The 23,918-nt window shown below is 42.7% G+C and overlaps 1 protein-coding gene across 3 annotated transcripts in view; it reads left to right on the forward strand.

The window, feature by feature from the left end:
* Positions 1 to 23,918, forward strand: part of bcl11bb (BAF chromatin remodeling complex subunit BCL11B b) — a 36,830-nt gene extending 12,912 nt beyond the window's left edge. For 2 of the 3 annotated variants that reach the window (XM_040017016.1, XM_040017017.1), the window contains exon 3: positions 18,623 to 23,918. In XM_040017016.1, the coding sequence (XP_039872950.1) occupies positions 18,623 to 20,688 (2,066 nt within the window). In that variant the 3' untranslated portion in view covers positions 20,689 to 23,918. The remainder of the gene's footprint in view (positions 1 to 18,622) is intronic. The other variant, XM_040017018.1, reaches the window with a different exon arrangement.

Genomic DNA, 23,918 nt, shown 5'->3' on the forward strand with positions numbered 1-23,918 from the left:
CTGGCCCCGCTTTGAACTCCTCCTAGGACTGCTGTTGGGCCCCCTTGGAGCACTTTAAGACATCCAGCACAGACGGGTGAAGTCGCATCATGACAGCCTCTTTCTTTTTCTATCTCATTCTCTCCCGCGCGCGCAAACACGTTGCGAGGAGCTCAAAGTAAATATTTCATGAGGTGATGTGAACGACAGTGACATCCTCAAACGTCTTTCTGTGTTTCTCTCTTCGGCCCACCTCTGATCCCCCTGCTTTCGCTTTAGTGGGCATGTCACTACACTGAGATAAAGATTTCGCGCTGCTTTTTTTTCTCCTTCTTTTTTCTTCTTCTTCACAAACTCAATACGATACCGATACTTCTTTTCTTAACTGAGCCAAAGTAGCGCTGGATTCATGATCAAAGAATTCAAATGAGGCACCCGCCACTCTAGAACTGTCACACCTACATTTTCTGCAGGTGCAAAAACACGCAGAGGCATTTTAACGTAAAACACGTCTTTTTTAGTCCTAATGAAACAGGGATTTTTTTTTTACGTTTTCTTTTTTTTTTTTACCTGAAATGAGTCATTATGGTTTCTAGATAAAGGCCTGTGGAGTAACCTACAAAAGCAACACTGACCTTTGCTATCAAAGAGGTCAAAACTGCCACAAAATAACGGTGACATTCCTGTTTCCACACCTCTACATTAGATTTGAAGGTGTCCCTCTCCTCTCTCCTCTTCTTTCCTCTCTCTGTTTCTCCCTCCCCACCCTGATTTTTTTCTTCTTTTTTTTTGCCCCACCACCCAATGTTCCTTTAATCACCTGGCTTGCTCTCATTTCCATATTAAATAGGCTTTAATCATGAAAAGCAATCAGGCTTTTGCATATTCATACCTTCCCCTGTTCGCCGGCTTCCCTGTCTCGCTCCAGTGCCAAGCAGCCAGTAATCAGTAGGCAGGCGGCGTAATGCCATAGCCCCGGCCCATCGCATGAAAACACACACACTGCGTGAGTTAGAAATAACTTCACATGCTACTTATGTATTATCTCTACTCCAAAAGAGAGAGAGAGGGAAAGCAGGAGAGAGAGAGAGAGAGAGGGGTAAGAGATAAAAAAAGAAAGATGGCGAGACTGATCCCTGATTTGAGCTGCGAATATTTGTACAGAGGCTCAAGGAAAAGTCGATTTGCATAATGACTTTGTAGTTTTGCATTAATCACATTTGCATATGAAAATGCGTTAATTACTCCTGATGATTTTTTTTTCAACTTGCTTCATTTGATGTCCAAGCTCTGGGGTTGTGATTAGGGGTCACATGGTGGGAGTTGTGGAGGTAGCGTGTGTGTGTGTGTGTGTGTCTTTTGCTGCGGTCTGAGTGTGTTTCTCTGTCCTTACATGAGTGTTTTGAATGCTTGCCAAGGAATTTATCTTGTGTCTGCTGTTAGGCATGTGCGTCTATTTTAATTTGTGTGTGTGTGTGTGTGTGTGTTTCCTAGTTTCTACGAGTGGCAAATATTTCCTTATTCCTCTGCAGGGGGGGAAAAAAAACGGCGAACACTCCCTCCTCTATTTAAACACACAACACTGAGTAACACAAATTCACAGTATCAGTTGCATTAATAAATAAAACACGCCTTTTTTTTTTTAAAGACTCGCAATACACATGTTTGGCTCGGTTTTACATTTGAAACACTGAAGTCAATTGCAAAATACGTCCAGCACGTGCATAGAAAAGTATTTCTATTTTATGCAGTTTGGTCTGGAGAGTTGGCGCGCACGCTTTTGTTTGGTGCTTTTGCACAAAGCTGCACGTAAATCTTCTCAAGTCATCCTTTCTGCACAGCTACAGGCGGTTGCAGGCTGAAAGCAAAAATAATTGGCCACTTATTTATTTGCAATTTTCAGCTTCTAACATGTTAATGAAAGAGCGAGAAGCACGCTGGACTGTGTGTTTTCTAGGAGCTGCACATGCATAGTAATACTGAACCTGTGAAAACACAGCAAATGTAGTTCCTGCCTCAGCTTTAAATTTAGGTTAAAATAATGAAATCCTTTGTGGTGGTTAAAATCTCATTTTTTTCCCTGTGTGTGTGTGTGTGTGTGCGTGCGCACAATTACCGTATGTGTTCCTGCCTGTGTATGGGCCCCTAGTGTTGTTGGCCCATAACACCGCGACTCAGACAGGACCACCCCAGGGGCCGTCTGACTCTGCTTGTGTCTGTCTGTCTGCTCTATGCAGCAGGGTCAACTAGGTCTATAAGCAAGCTGCTAAATGGCACAGCTGCACATGCACACTGCCACAGCATCCAACGCACACACACACATACGCAGAGATTTCAAGAAATCCATTTGCATGTGTGTGCAGGAAAGTAGAAACATAAACTGATAAGAGCCACACACACATAGAAAACATATGTGCATGCAAGAATTCATACAGGGACTCTCATCTTCCATTAAGGCCTGCATCTCCCACCAAACACGCACGCGGGCATACACACACGGCTTAAAGGCTCCCACATGAAGGCATCAAACACTCCAGAGCCGGCTTTATGGCACTCATATGGCAACAGATTTGATATTTTCCTACCACAGCGGGGGAATAAAACTCGCCACTAATTTGGACTGCGAGCGCCACCGCTAACTTTCAGCATGTGCTGACTGACTGTGTCTTCCAGATGTGTGGACTCTTTGCTCCTTAACGGCCTTACTGAAGAGGCATTAGGAACCTCACACCCCTGGCCCTTGCTCTATATATATGTGTACGTACGCACGGCGAGTGATGATGGCGCTTTGGGATTCCGACACAGGCGCAAGAGTTTGAGGGAAGTGAAGACCTTACGTTGTGCCAGTGGGAATCTGAATGTGTTTATGCTCTTTGTGTAAATAGCTATAATCAAGGTGTTTCCACCGCTGAACTTGAGCTACCCCTCGCTTCCCCTCGCTGGTGGTGACAATTGATAACAGGTGTGCTTTTATCAGTGATGGGCAATGTTGCAAACCTTTTAAAGAACCTACAGTACGTGCTTATAATTAAAGTATACACGTGCATGGACCTTAAATGGGAACTTGCACATAAACCTTCTCCCACTCTGGAAACACTTCTCGGAGAAACCTTCAAGTAAACATGCGGATAAAATCCTCACATGTGTGCTCAGCTATCGCGGAGACATTAGTGCGTAAACATATCATATGCCCCTTTCAGACATAAACGGGGAAATTTTCGCTCCCATTTTCCTATTGAAAAGTTGTGTGTGTTTGCCTTTGGGGGAGGAAAAGTGGGGCTAGCATTAGGTGTTTGTGAAAAGAAAAAGAGATGGTGCTTGTTAGCCAGTCAGACAGGGGTAATCCTACTTGCCACACCGCTGTTGTTCCTTTCCTCTTATCTTATTAGCGTCCTGCCTCTGATTGGGTGGGATGGTCGCGAGAAGAAAATAAGGAGACAGCGTTTATGTCGTATTTTTTTTTTTCCACCCCTTTTTTGCAGGCTGCTTCACCGCAAGAGATATTGGAAGCCTTTCATGGTGCAATTCCTTTTATTTCATCTACTTATTTGTCTTGAGCAATTATGCCGGGAGAGAACACTAGACACAGACAAACACGTGCTGAACGCGGGCTGCCTTTATGCTGGTCTACCACTTAAGTATAAATCAGGAGTGCTCCTAGAGCAATGCTGTGATATACATGCTACTAATACCGCCTTCTTCCTACACGCTACGCAATCAGCAACGATTTACTGTAAGCAGGAAAAAGGAGGGAAGGAAAAAGCATGGGTGCAAAGGTCACCGTCGCCTCTGTTTTTTACACTTTCATTTCTTTCAGTGTCAGTTTTTTTCACTTACCAAATCAGTCATCTGATTTCATTCACTCACTCAGATTTGAGATACAGATTTCTGGGTTGAATGGCTCCACCCCATTGCATGAGAAATGACTACTACTAAAAAAAAAACTTAAAAAAATAATAAAATAAAATATAAATTTTTTCTTTTTTACATTGTAAAAATTATCTCCATGTTAGAGACTTTTTTGGTGAAGTCTGGAATTACCCAGACTACAGGGGACATTTAATTTATTTCTTCAGCACTTTGAGCAAACACACCCTCTAGATGAAAGGTTCATAGTTGTCCTTCTGGCCTTATTCATTATCTTTTATTATTATGTTACCTTATAAAAACTGTGTTTCCATCTATAAGAATGGAGAAGAAACATCAGCTCTGGCCTGTTCTTTTTTTTCTTGGGATGAAAGAGGGCTTGCACTGTCATGTCCATAGATGGCATTGAAGACAGGGGAGTTAACTGCTCAAGGCTAAGGGGCTACACTCTCCCCGTATACTGGCTTAATTCATTCTTTTCCAGAAAGCCCTCTTGCATGTGCCGGTCTTTCCCAGAGCAAAACAGAGCAAGCCAAAATGAAATAAAGCCTAAGATGTTATCAGGGTGATTGGTGCCAGCGGAGCTTGTCTGGGCCTGTGGTCTGGCAGGGCAGTGCTGGCCTGTACCAGTGATTGTATATGTGTGTGTGTGTGAGTATAGGTGTGAGTGTGTTTATGTGTGTGTGTGTGTGTGAACGAGTGTGTGTGTGTCCTAGAGGCACTGGATAGATGAAAGCTTTCTTTAACCATAAGCTATGCAGGAGCCGTGCCAGGAGCAGGAAATGTATCAGCGTGATAAGAGACAGAGAGAAAAACGAAAAAGAGAAAGAAAGAAAGGAGAGAGGGAAAGAGGTCTGGAGCCAAACTCAGCCCTTCATAAAAATGTGTTAGGTGCACTGGCGGCTAATGCTAAAAAAATTTGTGAGTGCAGACACACTGAAAATCACACAATCAGTAATGTGTGACTAGATAAAAGCCACTTGACACAGGATATATCCATGTATTAACGCTGCTTATTGGCTAGGAATAAAAAAAAGAAAGAAGGAAAGTCACTGTTAGCCCCTGTAGTAAGGTACCACTGATCGGGGACTTCAAGTGTGAACACAAAGCAAAACTGAACCTATTTAAGAGCACCAATAATACGTGAGACATTAGAAAATAATCACGTTATCACGGTAAAACTACGATGTAATTATCAAACTTTTTGAAACCAGTCATTTATCTGTAAATTTTAAAAAAAAATCTTGAATTAAAAAAAATTGAAAATGAATTTTCTTTTTAAACTCTTTGAGAAATATTTGTTCTCATTTTGAATTTGATACCATATTAGCAGAGGACTCCTCTGGACAACCCTCTGGAATTCCTTTGGCCTGCTGCAGCTTTGAAAGAAACCTGTTTAATGATTCCTGATTGTGTTAAGATTTTAGCTGCTTAACAGATTCCATGATTTTTTCTCTCAGAATGTGCCGAGTGTTTTCTGTGGGTGGCAGGAAAGGACGAACACTACTGTCGAGTTACGCTGTTGGAACGCATGCACGTGCGACTTGACATTTTCTTGCTGAAATAAGCAAGATCTTCTTTTTAAGAGATGCTATCAGGATATAAGATGCTTCAAACCCTCTATTTAAGAAGGAGTGACTTTTGCTGCTCCACAGCGGTTGGCTCCGCATGGCTTGTTTTGGCAGATTTCTGCCCTTCGTGATGCAACCCCAGAGGGACGTACGATTCAGTATTAATGGGGCCTTCATGTTTGTGCAGGTTATCCAGTCCATGTCCAATAATGCAGTCATAAATCCCGTTATGTTTCTTTCACTTTTGCAGTTATTTCCACAACAAAATCATTGGATTTTTAATGCAGGAGCTGAAAATTACCCCATTTAGTAATGTGTGTAAACATATGTACACACATTTAGCAATCATAGATAATGTTTTCAATTTCATGTAATTCTGACATTTGTGGACTATTTGTCCATACAGTCTTTCGTAGGCATGCTCTCTCTGGGATGTACTTTTTATACCTAATCATATTATTTATTTACCCTATTAATTGTGAGATAATCCACTAGGTGCTAACCTTTTCCTGCCGCATGCCAAAATCTTTTGAAAGATGCCATCAAATTTCAAAGCTTGTGAGTTTATATATTTTACAATCAAATTCCTCAGTTTCAGTATTTATCATGCTGTCATTTGTGAATCGATCACATTACCAGTTAAAATGTGTATTTTGAAAACTCAAAGAAATGCCAGTGAAGTGTGTCAAATACACGCTCCTGAATCCATTTAATATTTGTTCAGACATTTTACTGCCTAACATAAAACAAAACTCAAGTCAAAAAAGACTTAAAACAAAACACCACCCTGTCATGCTGCCCAAACACTGGCCAGCACATTTCTCAATTACATTCTGGTTAAAGTAAGTCATCTCTTTTCCGCTGACAGCACGGCCAATGCATTCAGCCTCTCCTGGGTTACAGGACAGGAAAAGTCTGAATTCTTGTGGAGGTTGAAAATACCTCAGAGTTTCTGCTGTCGTCACAGATATGGTGTAGGGCTGGGAAATACGGATCAAAAATCAGTCCTCTGCATTGTCAGTCTGAATGGTGATACAGGACATGTGAATCTCAGCATTTACTGCCAAAGTTAATGTGAGTGTTCACGAGCGAAAATCAATATCACACAACATATTTAGTTTTTGTTTTTTTGCCAGAAGCTTTTTCAATTTTCATTTTACATACGTCACCATCATTTTTTAAAATAACAACCACTTTACTTTGTTTCCACTCCTTTAGGCATAGTTTGGTTCCTTTGAAGTGGGGTAGTATGAGGTACTTATCTATAGTCAGTTTATTCCCTACAGCGAATGAACGGCACACAGAAGAGCTGCTTCTTAAAACTTACATCAATTTAGTGTGCACTATATTTAAGGGCATGTTTACCACAAACAGCCCATTTAACAAGCAGCTAAAGCTATTATATTGCTCTTGTCAAAGCCTCTAGATTCCACTAACAAAAGCTTGCAGAACATAGAGGTGCTGGGTCGTTGGGATGTGAGATTCTTGTTCAGATTTATCGACTAAATCTTTGGAGAGAGCCACTGCTTTCTTGAGACCCATTTGGTATGTAAAGGCATGTGCAAATTAAAAACCTCCAGCCAGTGATATTGTTCACATTGGACAAAGAAATCAATAGTCCCATGTGGTATGACATCAGTGAGTCTAAACAGGCAATATGGCAGCTGGCACGAGATCAAGAAGTCAAAAAACTATATTTAAAAAAAGGATTTAATGGTTTTGCTGTGGTGACATGAACCATTGTCGAGTCCTAGTGAGAAAAAGTCTAATTCTTCATGGCGTGTGTAGTGGGAAGAACCTTTGTCAACTAACATGTTGTTAGCGTATGCCTTTAAACTCTGAATTGCTACTTATTGCACTGACTTTTGCTTTCCCACCATGCTGCAGGAAAAAAATTATGAGAGATGCAAAGGAAGGGGTAGAAGCTGGAGAGATACAAACACTGGCATAGTTTTATGGGATAAACAGATCATCTCACCCAAATTTAATTTTAACCCTAATTTTAATTTGACACCTTATCCAGCCCTAGTGCAGTGACGAGATCCGCGTAGATTGACCGTCTCTGAAAACTCTACTTCAAGGTTCTTCTACAGAGACAGCCTTCATGAATCATCAGCAAATAGGTGGTGAGCTTAGCCTTGCCTTCAGCTTACCTCCACTGAGGCCTTCAGGGTGTTTCTCAGGAAACGCCATCTTGTACCGTTCAAATCTTTCAAACTGTGGCAATAACAAGGTGGTGTGTGAAGGAGAATCAGTCCCTATTGTGTCCCAGTCTGGCACCGCAGACCTACACAGAAAAGAATAAAAACACCATATTATGCAGTGCAGATAAAATATTCTCCATTTAAAAATGACCATCAATCTACCTATTCTTCTTCTCAATCTCTTATCTTCTTCTCGCCTGGAAAAATTGCCTGTCAATCACAGAGCTGACACAGAAAGGCAATCATTTGTGCTCACCTTCACACCTACAGCCAATTTAGAACCTTCCATGCATGTCTTTGGACTGTGGGAGGAAGCTGGAGAACTCTACACCACTAAAACTCATCCTCTCATTGGCAGAGAACCTGCACAGAACACAGTCAGCAGGTCTGAATCATGCCTGTGTTGTTGTGAGGTGACAGGGCTAACCATACCTCCACCATGCTGCTGATGACCAACTAACGGTCAAGTATTCATCTACACATGGAATAACGCAATTAGATTTTACTGTTACAGTTTATAAACAGGTAAAGTAAACTTGAATAAATAGATAACTTTAACATAGTTTGTCAGGTGATTTTGAAAATTTGTGAGGAAATGCTTTTTATTTTCCATCTTCAATCTTTCAAAGAGAAATACAAGCAGATGATTAAAACATCCTGCCACAGAACAGATGTAGGCATCAAAGCCTCAATTAATGTGGAGTAAAACAAATCATTGTTCTATGTTAATATTTTGTCAAAGCTAAGGAAAAAGAGACTGTTGCTGTTCTGCAATTCCATTTTTTTAAAACTGAGATTATGTCCCACTTTGCAGTAAGATATGTAAATGTTGCACATAACTGCTTAAATCCTGCAGAAAAAAATGTATGTACATACATTTTACTTTTAGGATTTTACTTTACAAATATATATATATATATATATATATATATATATATATATATATATATATATATAAACTAACAAACATTAGATTAGTTAGATAATACTTCCTAATAATATAGGATAAAATGTTCCGGTTAGTCTCTGGCTGCCTTTAACCTCTTAACCATGTAAAAATGGCGTGTATTATTGTGTATTAGTATCTGTCCACTTACGCCCACTATTAGTGATTACATGGGCTAGATAATTATTTGAACAGATTAACCTTATTCAGCCTCTAATGCTCTGCTCTCTTTGTCTCTCCCCTCACCTGTGCTTAGCAACATATAAGACCACACCTGTCATTTGTTCCTTCTGTTTGAGAATTGTTAGCTCTTAATTTGGTACACATTAAAATCCTCTCGAAACCCTAAACACTGACCAGAGGATTGTCCAGGCTCCTGTACTTCATGTTATCTGCCTAATAAAAGCTAGACTGACACCTCTTGCTACTTTTCTGCCATCTAATTACACAGAATATTATTAGTTTAGCCTCTGTTAGCTTGCTGAATAGCATTAGCACTTAGCATTATTTACGAAGCCTTTGCTACTTAGACTTCACCTGAAATGTATCCGTAAATGTCTCCTGCCAGCATTTTGAAACAGCTGGAGTGCAGTCTTTGTTCTCCACAACTGCAGGCTTTGTAAACTATCCTTTCTGGCAAGATAACATTTAGATTTTTTTACTCTGGAAAAAATGTTGTATGCACCTGAAATTTCTTAGCTTAGCAAAGTACCCAAGGTCAGCTAATCTACAGCACATCTATGTCTACTCTCTCCCTACCTGCAAAGGCTGCTGCTTAGAGGAGCCAGTGGCAGAGTTATAGAATTATATTGAAAAGAAAAAAAACTCTACTCAGACACTCCTTATTGTTGTGAAGCAGCAATACCAAGATTTCTCATTTATGTAGTAACTTCCAGCAGGCCTTACCAAGATCATCTATTTTGAGTTACTTTAGCACTACCAAAGATTACATCAGCTGCAATCTTCAGAAATTAATATTACATTTGACATAAATTACTTGTAAAATATTAGAGAGGAAAATATATAATATTACCTAAAATATAAAAAAGACAACATTATATTCATGTTATAAAAATGGAACAGTGATTTTGATATTGGCAAAATACAAGTTAAATCACAAAAGGCATGAATTAACTCTAGTCATGCTCGTAGAAATGATAGTACAATGTATTCAACATTAATAAAATGGGTTAGCAATGATTTAATACACTGAATTTCCACAAAATACTTTGAAAATGTTTGAAAAAAAATTAGTATCCTGTTTTGACTTGTCCTTGTGTCAGAAGAAGTCTTTGGTAGATTATGTGGTTTCGATGAACTGTAGTTATTTTTATTTTTTTCAGATCTTCGTGCTTACATTTTTTTTACATGAGGTAATTTGAGAGGCTTTGTTTTTAGACACAATGTGGGACAGGAGATGGTTTGACATACAGAGGCATTCTTCAGAACTGATAGGAGATAAAAAACAGAATTCCCCCTGGAGACATGACAGCTACAACTACAAATAACGTTTAGCATTTTGCCGCTGGCCTTTACTGGATCACAAGACATTATATAGCTGGGAGAGATGCATAAATACATGGGGGGGGGGGGGGGGGGGCACAGAGGCTGATTGGTTTCAATTCATTTATTTGCATAAAGAGACAGTAATAATGAAAATAAACTTTACTGATATCTTGTTTTTTGTGTGCAGTGGAGTGTAATTAATTTGATCTCAAGTATCAAACTCCAAATATTTTCCCTTTCTGTTGGTGAAAAAAGTACAAAACCTTCAATAAACTTTTACATTTACCAACCATCCATTTACACAATAGCTGATAAACTGAAATGTTTTAAGAAAAAAAAAAGCAATTTTAAAACTATGTTGCAGTTTTTTCCACATTCCATGACCCTTTTATCTTTGAAGGCAAAAAATCTCAACATGTACAGTTTTGGAACATTTTTCCTTTAAAAAGAAGATCTTTAGAAAAAAAAAAAATTTTCCGTACATGCTCACTCCTGTGCTGTAATGCTGGCATCAGTGCGTTTTTTCGTGATAAATCACAGTGATACACACGAGGTATACACAGTGGCATCTGTGGCTCAACATGCTGGTTAAGGGAATAGCATAACAGATCTCAAATCATCCCCTGTAGACGCCTGCATGCATGTGATGCTTCGGGGCCCTTTACGGTCACGTTTAATTGCATTTTGGGTAGTGCTAAGCATGATTTTTCAAACCCCAGGTTTAAATTTGTGAATTTTCCCAAATGTATCCAAGAAGTTCACTAAAAAAAATGCAAAGCACGAAGCCCTCAAAACGAACATCACCCAACTGAAAAATGGATGCTTTAGCTGAAAAAACAGCCCAACAAGATAACAGCAGAAGAAAAGGTAAACAGCCAAATGGAAACAAAGGGCAAATAAGGGCAAAGCAAACACCTCCGAAATGAGACACGAACCGCTGTTTCCTGTTTGATAAAATGGCCGCATGTGACTATGATATGAGAGCGTGTTGGAAAACCCAACTATACCACAAATCTAAGAGAAGCCCGTCAGCTTTAAAGCTTTCTAAGCTATATCTCGTTTATTTAATCCATATGAGCTGAAGTGTGAAAATGACTGCCCAAGCTCCCCGTTTTTCCGCTGTGCTGAGTTTTTCTGTTAACCAAGTGCACAATTTCCTGGCTTTAGCCTCATATTTGATGAACAAATATGTACACTACCTTTCGACCCCGAGTTAGATAAGAATAATGTAAATCTGTGGTCCAACTTTACCCCCCCGTAACACAACTTTAGTGAACTAGCACTAATTACATGCAATCGTTGTTGTAGTCTCTCTTGTTGCCTCTGCTTTGTTCCTGAAATAGGGGAACAGAATTGATCGTTTATATAGAAAAAGGTGTTCATTAATAGTAACTCAGATCACGAAGGTCTTCTCCTTTGTGACATGCAAGAGGCGAGTTTTATAGTAAGGTAATTAGATTGGAAGGACTTGTGTTCCATTCAAGGCCATGCTGGTGTCTTCCTGTGGGCTGTTAGTTAAGCGGGACTGGCTTCTTGGCTCCAGTGGGCAGAAGCCAGCTGGGAATCATTACTACTGCTGAAAGAATATTTCACCCCGTCACAGAATGGTAGACCGAGATATACACACAATAACAAGGGGCGCATGCATGCAAACACATATAGGGCACATGGAATGCCACATAGATACACATAGATCACAAAACCGAGGCACAGAAGCAACATTGCAAAAGATATAATGTCTGTCAATGCAGACGGCTCATCCTTGGGAGACATTTGCAAAAGGATGTGTTCTTTAATACAAGTCAGGACAAACACTACATTTCAGCATGTTCGCCATATTAAAGCTCACATTTTCACATCATTTTATAATGCCTACATTGTTTTAATTACGCACATTTCGCTCACATGTCACAAGTCAATTCGCTATTTAGCGCCGCTGAATAGCAAATTGGCTCTGTGGACAAAGTGTCCCTGTGGGTATAAGTGAAACTCATTTGGATGTAAAACCTCCAACGAACCGGTGATATCTGCTGTTTGCTCCTCATGTCTGAGACAATACGTGAAAATATTCAGGATGTTTCTATTTTAAGACATTGTAAAAGTATGAGTAAAAAAACATTTACACCCATAAATTGTGACCGTGTGATGCAATTCAAGTCTCGTCTCAATTCTTTGTAGTTTCGCTTGCTGTTTCAGTAGATTACTGTAAAACTGATTGGGTAATTTTAGGAAAAAAATTAATTGCTTGGGTTTGTTAGAAAGCTCAGTTTTCTAGGTTAAGAGTGTTTAGAAACCTGCTCCGTGTGAAAATGTTGACACGGGCGAGCGTTTTACTCATTCACGTGGCAGCTACAGGTGGCTAAACTTTGAAAACAACTTGAGGTTGTAAAAACCGCCTTCGCGAATGACGTATTTGCCCATTTTAGAGGGAAGGACATTTTCAACAAACCTTGTGCGAATCCACTAACTCAATTTCTCAATTTGTTTGTGAAAGTGGTTTTTGAGTTCTCGTATTATTTCTGTTGGAATTTTCCCTTCATCACCCCCACCCGGTGACGCCGCCGCTACTGGGTCCTTTTTTTTAAGTTTATGTTTTGTCTGTTTTTCGCGCTTCTGTGTCATGGTAAAATGGGTAGGAGATGGAACAAGAGATTAAAGTGGATGTAATTTTTGCCTGAAAATTGAAATGCATGTGATAAAGACAAAGACAAAACAACAAAAACAAAGTGCGATTCTGTTTTCTTTCCACGCTGCGTGCAGTTCTACTTTTTCCACTTCTTTTCCTCTCCTCCCTCCTTCAATCCCCTTTTCCATCTCACTCCGACTTTCTTGCATCTTCTTTCAACCACAAGCACGACTGAGTGTCATCCATTTGTCATCATCACGTGATAGACAGCAGACCCCACAAGTGTGTTCAAAGACCCCCAAAACACACACACACACACACACACACAGGCGCTGGGACCAGTTAGGAGCTGATAGCGATGAGTCAGGCTTAGAGAAATGGCACAGAGGGCTTAGCTAATGCACTTTATGGAGCTCCCTTTTTCTTTTTATTCTCCCCTTTTACTTTATATCGTTCCCTCTTTCTCCCTCTTTGTCCTAGAACCTGAGCCAAAGTCATAGCTCTTTACTGACGGAGAGGTCTTGCCAGTTATTTTTCACAGCGTGTCCTCCGTGCCCTGGCTGGGATAGCTTGCCTCATGGCGGTAACATTCTCCCTCAGTCGTGCTACATGAGAGCCTCCTCCACTCATGCATTGCTGTGCAGCTGGACCTAGTCAGCGTGTGTGTGTGCGTGTCTGTGATCAAGTTGTTGGAGATACCCGATCCCTTATATTGTTCATTTGACCCACATAGCAAAAGGCATGAGGGTCAGGGTGGAGTACCCAGATAGCATGTACAGGTGCTTAGTGTGTGCGTGAGAGAAAAAGAAAGACAGGGAAAAGAGAGAAAACACGCAGACAAGTGAAGAGATTAAAAAAAGAAAGGAGGCCATAGTAAAACACATCATAATAAATATTTATATATATTTTGTGTGTGGCTCTGAGTTTGCCACAATTTAAAAAGAGTGCTGTTTCTTTAAAATCCCATCTGAGGCTGTCAGGCATTTCAGCTGGTCATATTGGCTGCAGACACATACACACACACACAGATGTATATGGTTAGCAGGCTAAAGCTGGTTTGAGTTAGCATGGAGCCAGCCACACTGTGTGAGAGCCTTACCCCCTGCCTACTACTGCCACCCTCCACAGTCTCTCCACTTATTTCTTTCTTTCCATCTCCCTCTTTCTTTACCCACCTATGTGTGACTGTCAGCGGGGGCTGTACTGTAGTTTACCGTCCAAACTCCCTATCTCCTGTGAAGCAGACACACACACACAGGCTTCCACAGTTGATCTGCGTGGCCCTGTGTCTCCTGATTAGTCTGCTTCATGACAAACAAGCCATCAAGAGCAGAAAGGGAGTGCAGCACAGAAGAAGGAGGAGGAGGAGGACGAGCGAGAGGGATAGTTGGGAGAAGTGAGGAGGAGGAGGAAGAGGAGGAGGAGAGGAGCAGAGGTTTGTGGGGGGGCAAGGGGTGAGGTGAGGAGGCTGGGACCCCTGGGGACCCCTAGATCACAGCCATGCTAATGAGAAGCTGCTTTGCCAGCAGCAGAGGTGTCAGCTAACCCCTGACAGGTGCACACATGCGTACTCCCAGGGCTTGTGCAGGCGTGTGCACGCGCATCAGAGGCAGTGTGAGTGCGTGCACAGAGGTGGAGAGGAGAGGAGGGGCTGCAGGGGCGCAGGTTTGTGTCCCAGTGGCCTAGCCGGCGGGCGGCTTTGTTCTGTATGCAAATCTGTCGCTGTGGCGTTCTGTCGCCCTTGATGGAATGTTGGAGCAGTACAGCGAACGTGAACCCCAGGAATGCTGCAGTGTGTGTGTGTGTCTGTGTGTGTGTGTGTGTGTGTGTGTGTGTGTCTGTGTGTGTGTGTGTGAGACGCCGAGTATAGCACATCCTCTCTACCCCAGTTGTTTTCTTGTTAACAACCAAAAACCTGCACTGGGTTATTCTTTTTTGGGTTGTTTTACATTAAAACAACTTTGTTCTACACTTTTCATTCATGCTGTTTGGTTTGGTGCTGTCCAGAAGTTGACGGTCTGGAATTCATCGCTACTTATTTTCAGTTATGATTGTATTTCCCTGAGCTTTCTGAGAGTTAATTTGGCATCAGCGAGGATTCATTAGCATCCACTCGCTGTTCTCACTCAGCAGAGAGGCTCCTGTTTGCCCCTCTCGTTGAAGGCTGAGCCTGTGGAATTCTGTTATCCTTCTGTGGTCTTATTATAAGTCCGTGTGGATTAGCACACCCGATAAAGGCCTCATAATGTAAGTGTAATGTAAATGGAGGAAGCCCATGCTTTGAAATATAAATCAGACAAGCTGGAGAGATGGAATATGTGAATTAAACACAACTCCATATGTCTCCGCCATACACCTGGTGTCTACGTCAACCCTTACCAGCCAACTACACTGGCCATATGCAAGCAGTCAATGTCATGGCTCCCCTTCCTTCACTGGCATTTTGTTTGTACTTTTTAAGGCAAAATAATGGCTATAAAAGGCAATCTGGAAAGAATAAAATCTGATGTAAAGCTCAGATCTTAGTCCCCGAAGTCTGGGTTAATTGGCCTGGTGGTTTAGTAAAAAAAAAAAAACAACCCAGGAGAGAAGGAGAGCATTATTACTGGCCCACCTCAGCTCCACGCATGTGCCAATGTTTTAATAACTTCCTCCAGGCCTCCTGGCCCTTAGCCCTTGTTTTGTTGCACAGGACAAAGAGTTGCCCTCCTAAGCTGGTCTCAGTTCTGTATTGTATTCCTCTCTTTCATGGGAAAAGTCTGCTGGAGTGAACACCTGGGCTGGGAGTCTTTTCGAGGTGAATCCCATTACACTAGAACATTTACAAACCACACTATTGCTAGCAAAATGAAGGAAAAAAAAAAACAGCAAAATGCACTGTACCACATTACCGAATCCTGCTGTGACTCCATTTCATTTAACCTCTCTTCTCAGTCTCATTCACACACACGCTGAATGCGTGTGTGTGTGTGTAAAGGCTGCGTGTGTCTGTGCGCGCATGGCGTGCTGGAGTAAATTGGGCGATTAGGTCCAGCATCAGCGATCGCGTAGAGAGCAGAATGTAACTATTCTAACTGGTAGTTGACCTTGGCGGTCAGCGGTGGAGGGGTCCCTGCCTGTGTGTCAGGCAGACGACTGTAATTACCACAAACTGAAGCATGACACGGCCCACCGTGATTCTTTAATGAAGGCTTTTATTGGCCGGAGCACTGTCGAGCGACGCTCTCTCAGCATGTGTGGAAGTCTTTATATAAGAGGAAAGAATGGAGAGAGGATGTCTGTAACATAACTTATTTGTGCAGCTGTGTGTGTCATGGCTCATAGTCGGCGAGCAACAAGAAGGTAGTGCCCTGCGATGTTACTCATAAGGGAGGCTGCAGGCTTTGTTTTACCGCTCTCGTCCCTTTGGTGATTCCTAGATGTACCAACACTGGCATTGGTATCAGATTGATACTAGAATGATAGGATTGATACTTTGTTTCTATCCTGTGAGTTCACTGAATTGTGTTAGATTGTGTTATTCACCTCATACACTACAAAAGATGTCTGATTTTTCTTTTTGCTGTCTTTCAAGTTTATTTTATTTATAGTTTATGACATGTTTAGCCACAGTCCTTTAGAGACAGGCTCCCAAAAAAACGCAGTTTCAAAATATATGAAAAGCTGTGTTTTGTTGTGTTAATTAATTATTATTAAAGTAAAAATCGTTAAAATGAGTTCAGAACTCGCAAATCATTGACGATTCATCTCATAAGTCATGACACACTGATCTCCATTACATAAGCTGGCTTTATGGGTTAAAAGTAACAGTATTGGTATCGATATCGACAACACCGGTGCCGTATTTACTTGATACCAAAATTGGCAGCACAGCACTTGCTTTCTATTCTTTCCCCCTGTCTCGGTTTCCCCCCTCCCCCACCCGGCTTGCTTCCTTCCTTGCTTGCTTGTTTGGGAAGTTGATGAAATTTGTCTTTGGCCGTCATTAGGCAGCAGCCATCAGCTGCCACTCTATTAGCTGCCACGCTTCCTTTAACAGCATATGGCACGGCTGTGTAAGATATGACAAGATGCAAATGTGTTGTTGTAGCGGTGGGGGGCTGGAAGGTTGTGGGACTGGTGTTGTTTGATTGGATAACTTGTACTGATGAGGCCTTGTGCGCTGACAAAAATGTAGACAAAACTGGAAAAAAAAGAAATCACCAGTCCTTCTCTTAAACTCACATTTTCATCTAATATTGATCCTTGTGCATTGATGAGATTATTCAGTCTATACACCTAACTTGCTCCCTGGGGACATGTAAGCAGCCCCCGTGTGTGCGTATGTGTGCTGTCTGTGTGTATGCGTACGTGCACGCGTGTTTAGCCAAGCACGTCTGGCCCTTAAAGTCCCTCCACCTCTCTTCTTACCCCCTCTCCTCCTCCTCCTTTCCCCTTCCCTCTCTCGCTCTCTTCTCCCCGTCCAAGCTGTTAAGCTGTCCAGCTCTCTGCTGCCAAGCGGCCGTGTGAAGCTTAGCCAAACTAAACACGGGCAGGCAGCCCGCCACTCGCCCCACACATACACACAGGCGTACGCAAAAAAAATACATCCACATACATGTCCGCACACACGTTCACAAACACACGCTCGAGCATACGCATTAAGTAGCGGGAGTCAGGTCGTGTCCCACCCCACACAAATAGCGAGAGCGATGGCTACACCAGAGCACCACTAATAGCAGAGAAAAACAGACAGAATCAGTAAATGAGCCCCTCATTAACTCTTTCTGACCCTCTCTCCCCTGGGGAAAGCCAAACCAATCACACCGCCAAATCAGCTTCCTGTACTAGACACTGATCCAACATCAGCTTTCGCTCATCTGTTCTCCACAGCGCGAGTGTATGTGTGAATCTGTGCGAGTGTGTACAGAGGTGTAGAGAGAAGGGAGACGACGAGTGAAAAAGGAAATGGGGAAAAAGGGGAAATGTGTGTTTTATATTCGTCAGCCAATGGTTCAGGACTGCTTTCTTGATCACACAAAACTTTGAGCGCTACTAACTTTCCCGTCTTTGTTTTGTCCCTGGCGGGCTTCAAACTTTGGGACCACCGTACCAACTCGACTCCGCTCGCGGTAGCCACTGATGATAAAGTAGATGCAGATGGTTTGTGAGCAAACACGAGAAATGTGGAAATGCCTCTCCAGCACGAGCCTGTGTTGAATTAGATGAATCTCTACGAAGGCCCTTTTTATGAGTCACAAGCAGGCTGACAGGGCCACGCCACAGTGACTGATAGATTCATTTGGCATTATTAAGTCTCAACATTTAAAGGGCCAATTTGTCAGTGTGTGGCATATAGCTCTGTGCGTGTGTTTGCATGCGGAGTCACAACAGATCACTTTACTGCTGTTATTGCATCCGTGACGTAGAGCTTTATTTAATGTGGATACAGTGTCGGCTCTTGCTGTTTACACGTCGTCTCGCTCTTCCTTCCTTCCTTTTGAGTGGCTTTCTTTCTCTAGTTCCACATCTCACCTCCCTTCCCCAGCTGCCGCCCCCACCTCCCTTCTTCCCCCTTTTCCACTGCTGCCTACCCTTTCTTCATATGGAAATGACAAAGTAGACGAGATGGATCTGTATATTAAAGCCAAGCTGACATTAGAATTAGCATAATATGCTATGGCCTAAGGGCAATACCTGCCACCTACACTAGCCTGTAGACACATGCCCTGACTGCACATGTATTTCATACACTACACACACAGAGACAACACAAAAGCCCACAGAAGACACTCACACTCACACACCGAAAAACAATGCGCAGTTCATTTGCTTGTGTTTAATAAAATATTATGGGTTGGTTTAGTTGTCGAAGGAAAAAAAAGATTTTTGAGTTTCTTGTTTCATCACTGATGGTGATTTTCTTTCCTCTCTTGGTCCACAGAAAAAGATGAGCCATCCAGCTACATCTGTACTACGTGTAAGCAGACCTTCACCAGTGCCTGGTTTCTGCTTCAGCACGCCCAGCACACCCATGGCATCCGCATCTACCTGGACAACCACCCAGTCAACTGCTCCCTCACTCCCCGCATGGCTCTTCCTCCACCCCCAGGAGCTGACGCCTTGCCCCGTTCCCCTCTCCCCACTTTCCTTGGTGATGCCAGCAACCCATTCCACCTCCTCCGCATGGCTGGACCCCAGCTCAGGGATCACCCCCATCCTCCGGGTTACATGGAGACGCGGCTGCCCGCGACACCGCCCTTTGTCAGCCCACCGCCTCCCCCAAGACCACCTCGTGAGCGGCTGGGCCCAGAGGAAATGGGGCTGCTGTCACAGCACCCCAGTGCCTTCGAGAGGGTGATGCGAATGACCCCCATGGAGCACCCGCCCATGGACTTCTCCCGTCGGCTGAGGGAACTGGCAGGCAACACAACCAACAACGGTGGACCCACGCCTCCTCTCTCACCCAACCGTGTGCCACCCATGCATCGCCTCCTGAGTCCCACGCTTTTCCAGCCCGGATCCCAGCTCTCGCCGTTTCTTACCTATCCCCCTCAGCCACCCACCTCTCAGGGGGGACACGGCTCTTCGAGCCCTCCTGACACACAGGGTCAGAACCAGGCCCCGGGGAAATCGAAATCCTGCGAGTTCTGTGGCAAGATTTTCAAGTTCCAGAGCAACCTGATCGTCCACAGACGCAGTCACACAGGTGAGAGGCCGTACAAGTGTCATCTATGTGATCACGCCTGCTCTCAGGCCAGCAAGCTTAAAAGGCACATGAAGACACATATGCACAACAAGTCTGGGGCCATAACTGGCTCACCAGAACAGGGAAATAGAGGGGAGGGGGGAGAGGGTGAAGAGAAGAATAGGGAGGGAGATGCAAGAGGAATGGGGATGGACAATGAGGAGGAGGAGGAAGAAGAGGAAGAAGAAGAGGAGGAGGAAGAGGAAGAGGAGGAAGAACTGCAAAATGGCAGTCGGCCAGATTCCAACTTAAGCGAGGACTCCCAAGAGTTCACCCAGAACAGAGAAAATGGCTCGAGACAGTCTCCCAGTGAGAAGCCCCCGAGTGGGGATAGAGTAAACGACAGTGGCGGGGTGGGCATCATGCACCCCTACAACCATCTGGACAATCACCTTAGACTTAACCCTAACAAGAGAAGCTTGGAGAGACAACCTAACGGCGACGGCGGAGAGGGGGTTGAAGGAGAACGAGAACGAGAAAATGAGAGGGAACCTGACAGACAGCGAGAGGAGCAGGAGGACCAGAGGCCTGTGATGAATGGCAGAATCAGCGTATCTGAAGCAGAGTGCTTTCCCGGGCTGTTCCAGAGGCGGCCCACCCCCATCACCAGCCCGAGCCCCTCCAACAACAAGAGGATCAAGATCGAGAAAGAACAGCTGGAGATTCCCCCGACCATACCTCTCATTTCCCCGGAAAACGTCTACTCTCAGCTGCTGGCTGGCTACGCTGCTTCGCGCCACTTCATCAGAGAACCTTTCTTGGGATTCACTGACTCCCGTCAGTCGCCGTTTGCCACCTCCTCGGAGCACTCCTCTTCAGAAACGGGAAGCCTCCGTTTCTCCACCCCACCTGGGGAGCTAATGGAAGGCGGGAGTGCCTCAGGGCGCAGTGGCAGCAGCACCCCACACCTCCTGCGGGGACCCGGACCCGGCAGGCCTCCAAGCTCCAAAGAGAGGAGGAACGACACCTGTGAGTTCTGCGGCAAGGTGTTCAAGAACTGCAGCAACCTGACGGTGCACCGACGCAGCCACACGGGGGAACGGCCCTACAAGTGTGACCTGTGCAGCTACGCCTGCGCCCAGAGCTCCAAGCTGACGCGCCATATGAAGACCCACGGGCAATATGGAAAAGAGGTATACCGTTGCGACATCTGCCACATGCCCTTCAGTGTCTACAGCACACTGGAGAAACACATGAAGAAATGGCATGGTGAACACTTGATGGCCAGCGAGGTCAAATTGGAGCAAGCAGACAGAAGTTAAGCCAGCAGCCATTAGTTACACAGCATACAGTGTACCCAAACACACACACACACACACGCACACACACACACACACACACACACACACACACACACACACACACACACACACACACACAAAATCCTTATAACCACTTTCTGCAATGGGGCTTGGCTGGATAATCTCTCTAGAAAATGTTTTGAGAATGATTGATGTTCATCCTTTTTTCTTTCTTCTTTCTTTTCCTCGTCACAGAAACTGCCACCTGAGAATATAAACAAAGGGAAACTTTAATGAGAACTTGCCTAGAATGCCTAACTAGGTGTTTCTTGGCAAACCGTCTGAGGATTTTATCAGTTAGGAATCCATGGAGCCTTTCTACTGTGCAATAATTTCTGTATTTATTGGATTTTTGTAATGATATTTGGCATGTGCAGGTACATCTTTGTGGGATTTCATATGGAGTTAGTTTTGAAATGTGCTTAAAAAAAAATAGAATTTTCTTTACAAAAATGTGATAAAAGAAGTCACCCTTAATACAAATTTTCATTCTTTTTTCCTGTAAGGAAGCTTATTATCAAGTGAGAATAAATTTGTGTGAAGCAGATAGCTTTTAAAAGTAAGATAAATAAATAAATAATTGTTTTCTATATTAACTGCAGCAGCGGACTACAATCCATTCCCTTCGTACAGGCTCAAAGCACTGAATGTCAGCCTGACAATAAAACAATATGGCGGATTTTTAAAAAAATCCAGCATTACCTTAGAGATCTGGTGAGTTCCTATTAATTTATTCAGGGAATTATTATTACTTTTTGTCCTTTTCAACATTGGCATGTGAATAATTTGAAAATGCAGTTACTGTATTGCTGTCCTTGCTTCACAAAGGACATAAATAAAGGTTGCACTTGATGGAGAAACCCTTAACTGATGCTCAGTACATTCCCAGTGTAGGTTAAAACCACCATATTTAATATGTTGAATAAATTGAGACTACTTGTGATTAATGTGAGAAGGAGAACAGTCCTGTTTATGGTTTGTAAATATATTATTTTTTTTTTTATATATGTAAAAGTAGCCCTGACTGACCATGAAATATGGCCGAGACTAAACAATCAGAAGACCAGCTGCTTGCGTCATCCACAGTATATGCTAAATGTAACTACCATACATTATTGCTTTATCAGACTGTCCGAGTACCCACGACCCCACCTGATGTGTGCTTTACTTAAAGGTAATTTGTTAATCCAAACCTGCTTCAACACTCTCTAAATCGTTCTCCATCTCCCGCTCATGTCTGGCACGGCGACTCTCTCTGACCCAGGTCGACTTCCTGTGTTCCCCTCACGGCGCACAAAATGGTTTCAGATGAAATTCATATCAGTCCGTGTTGGGCGTGCGTTCTCCTCTCGGCGGCGCGCTCTAAGCCCTTCTCTGTGACGGCGTCTTTTCACAGTTCACTAGCTCAGATTCGTGTATTAGCGCTGCTTTTAAAGGGAAGCCTGTTCATTCGCCTCACAAAGTGATACGGGTTTAACTGTCAGTAACAGATTTTGAGACAGTGTGCGAGTTCGTGTCTTCTGGGGATTGGAGTTTTTATTTTCTGCATCGTTCATTCTGAAATGAATCTGTAATATATATATATATAAAGAGAGGCTGAATGAGTTATGATAATTTTGAGCACAGCTGCACTAAGGGATGGCCGGCCGACCTTGAGTAGGGGGCTATTCTCAGAGCATAAAATGAAAGATTGGAACTGAGAAATGGAGATGCGAGAGAAAGAAATGGAGGGAGAGAGAGCAAGACCTTGACCAGGGAGAATAGTCATTCAAATGAAATTGGGAGCATATGAAAAGTGTATTTTTTTTTCTGTAACCAAATGCACATCTACTCGCCACATCTTATAACAGACCATCAGAGTGAGACAGAGTGAGCGTGAGAGGGGAGGGAGACAGCAAAGCCACATGAAAGGAGATTGAGAATACATCTTTCATTTTACTACTGCAAATCTCAATCATCAAAAGCATTGTCACTTGAAGATTTGACCTCCCATTTTGGCCTATTTTCAGATTTTATCTGTGCCATTTAGTTTTTTAAAGAAACTGAACTACGCGGTACCTTGAATTCAAAGCGCTCTTTGTTTCTTTTAATGATTTTCGAAAAGGAACAAGCTGTCGAGCTCTTCATAAGCTATCCACTTACCTGCTAGTTTGACATATTTTATCAAATCGACTTGAAAAGCGAGACTGCCTGAAGAGCTACTTTCAGTTTGCTTACACGTGTTGACGCACGACTGCAAAAGAATCAAGGTTCTGTCGAGAACGCGCACGTTCCCCCGAAAGCCCAGTTTCAGACTTAGGCCAAAGTGAGTGGTGCAACTGGAAGAGTGGAGCCCTCACAGTGTCCCAAACACACACACACACACATGGACATTCAGTCTTACAATATGTTTACAGTGTTGAAGTATGCCATTAATGAAATACTCTGTGTAAGTGTTTAAAAATGATAATAAACTATTGTTTTCCTCCAATGTTTTCTCAAATGATTTGAATGCCATAGCAGTTTTTGTATGATTGTCCTGGTGGAGGGATTTTATCTACATGAATATATTTCTGTATGATTGCTTGTTCACTCTATGAACAGATTTTTTGGTTTTTTTTTTTTTTAATGTAATATTGCAGAATCATGCCAGGTTATCATTTTTTTCTAACAGTGGTGCCATTATTGACTTTTGGTATCTTCATCTTTTTAAGTATTTTTTTTTTTTCACTTTTCTTTTTTTTAAATGAATTTGCTGTTTTTTGGTGAAGCTATGCTCCACGGGTGTAAAATAAAATGATTTTCAAAAATGAGAAAAACGAATACAGTGGTTTTGTGCAGGAATACTTTTATCGAATCATTTTATCAGACATTCATGGACTCCTTCTTCTTCTTCTTCTTTTTTTTGGTGTTTATCCTCATGGTTGGTTGAAGGTCTTGTGCTAGCACATTAAAATGTAATTTTAAATACATTTTCATATTTCACTTTTCACAACTTTCACTTACACTCTTTGTACAAAATAGTTTCCTTGTTCTCTTTTTTTGGGGCGAGGGTGGGGGGGGGGGGGGGTGCATCCTTGTGAAAAAATAAGTGATTTCAGAACAGTACACATCTGCTGTTTTGAACATATATGTATTTTTGTAATGTGTTGAAAAATCAATACAAGAAAGCCAACACTTCAATAAATGTTGCAATTGCTCTATGATTGAAA

The sequence above is a fragment of the Simochromis diagramma genome, unplaced genomic scaffold (assembly GCF_900408965.1).
Source record: "Simochromis diagramma unplaced genomic scaffold, fSimDia1.1 OVJJ01000802.1, whole genome shotgun sequence".
Classification (NCBI taxonomy): domain Eukaryota; kingdom Metazoa; phylum Chordata; class Actinopteri; order Cichliformes; family Cichlidae; genus Simochromis; species Simochromis diagramma.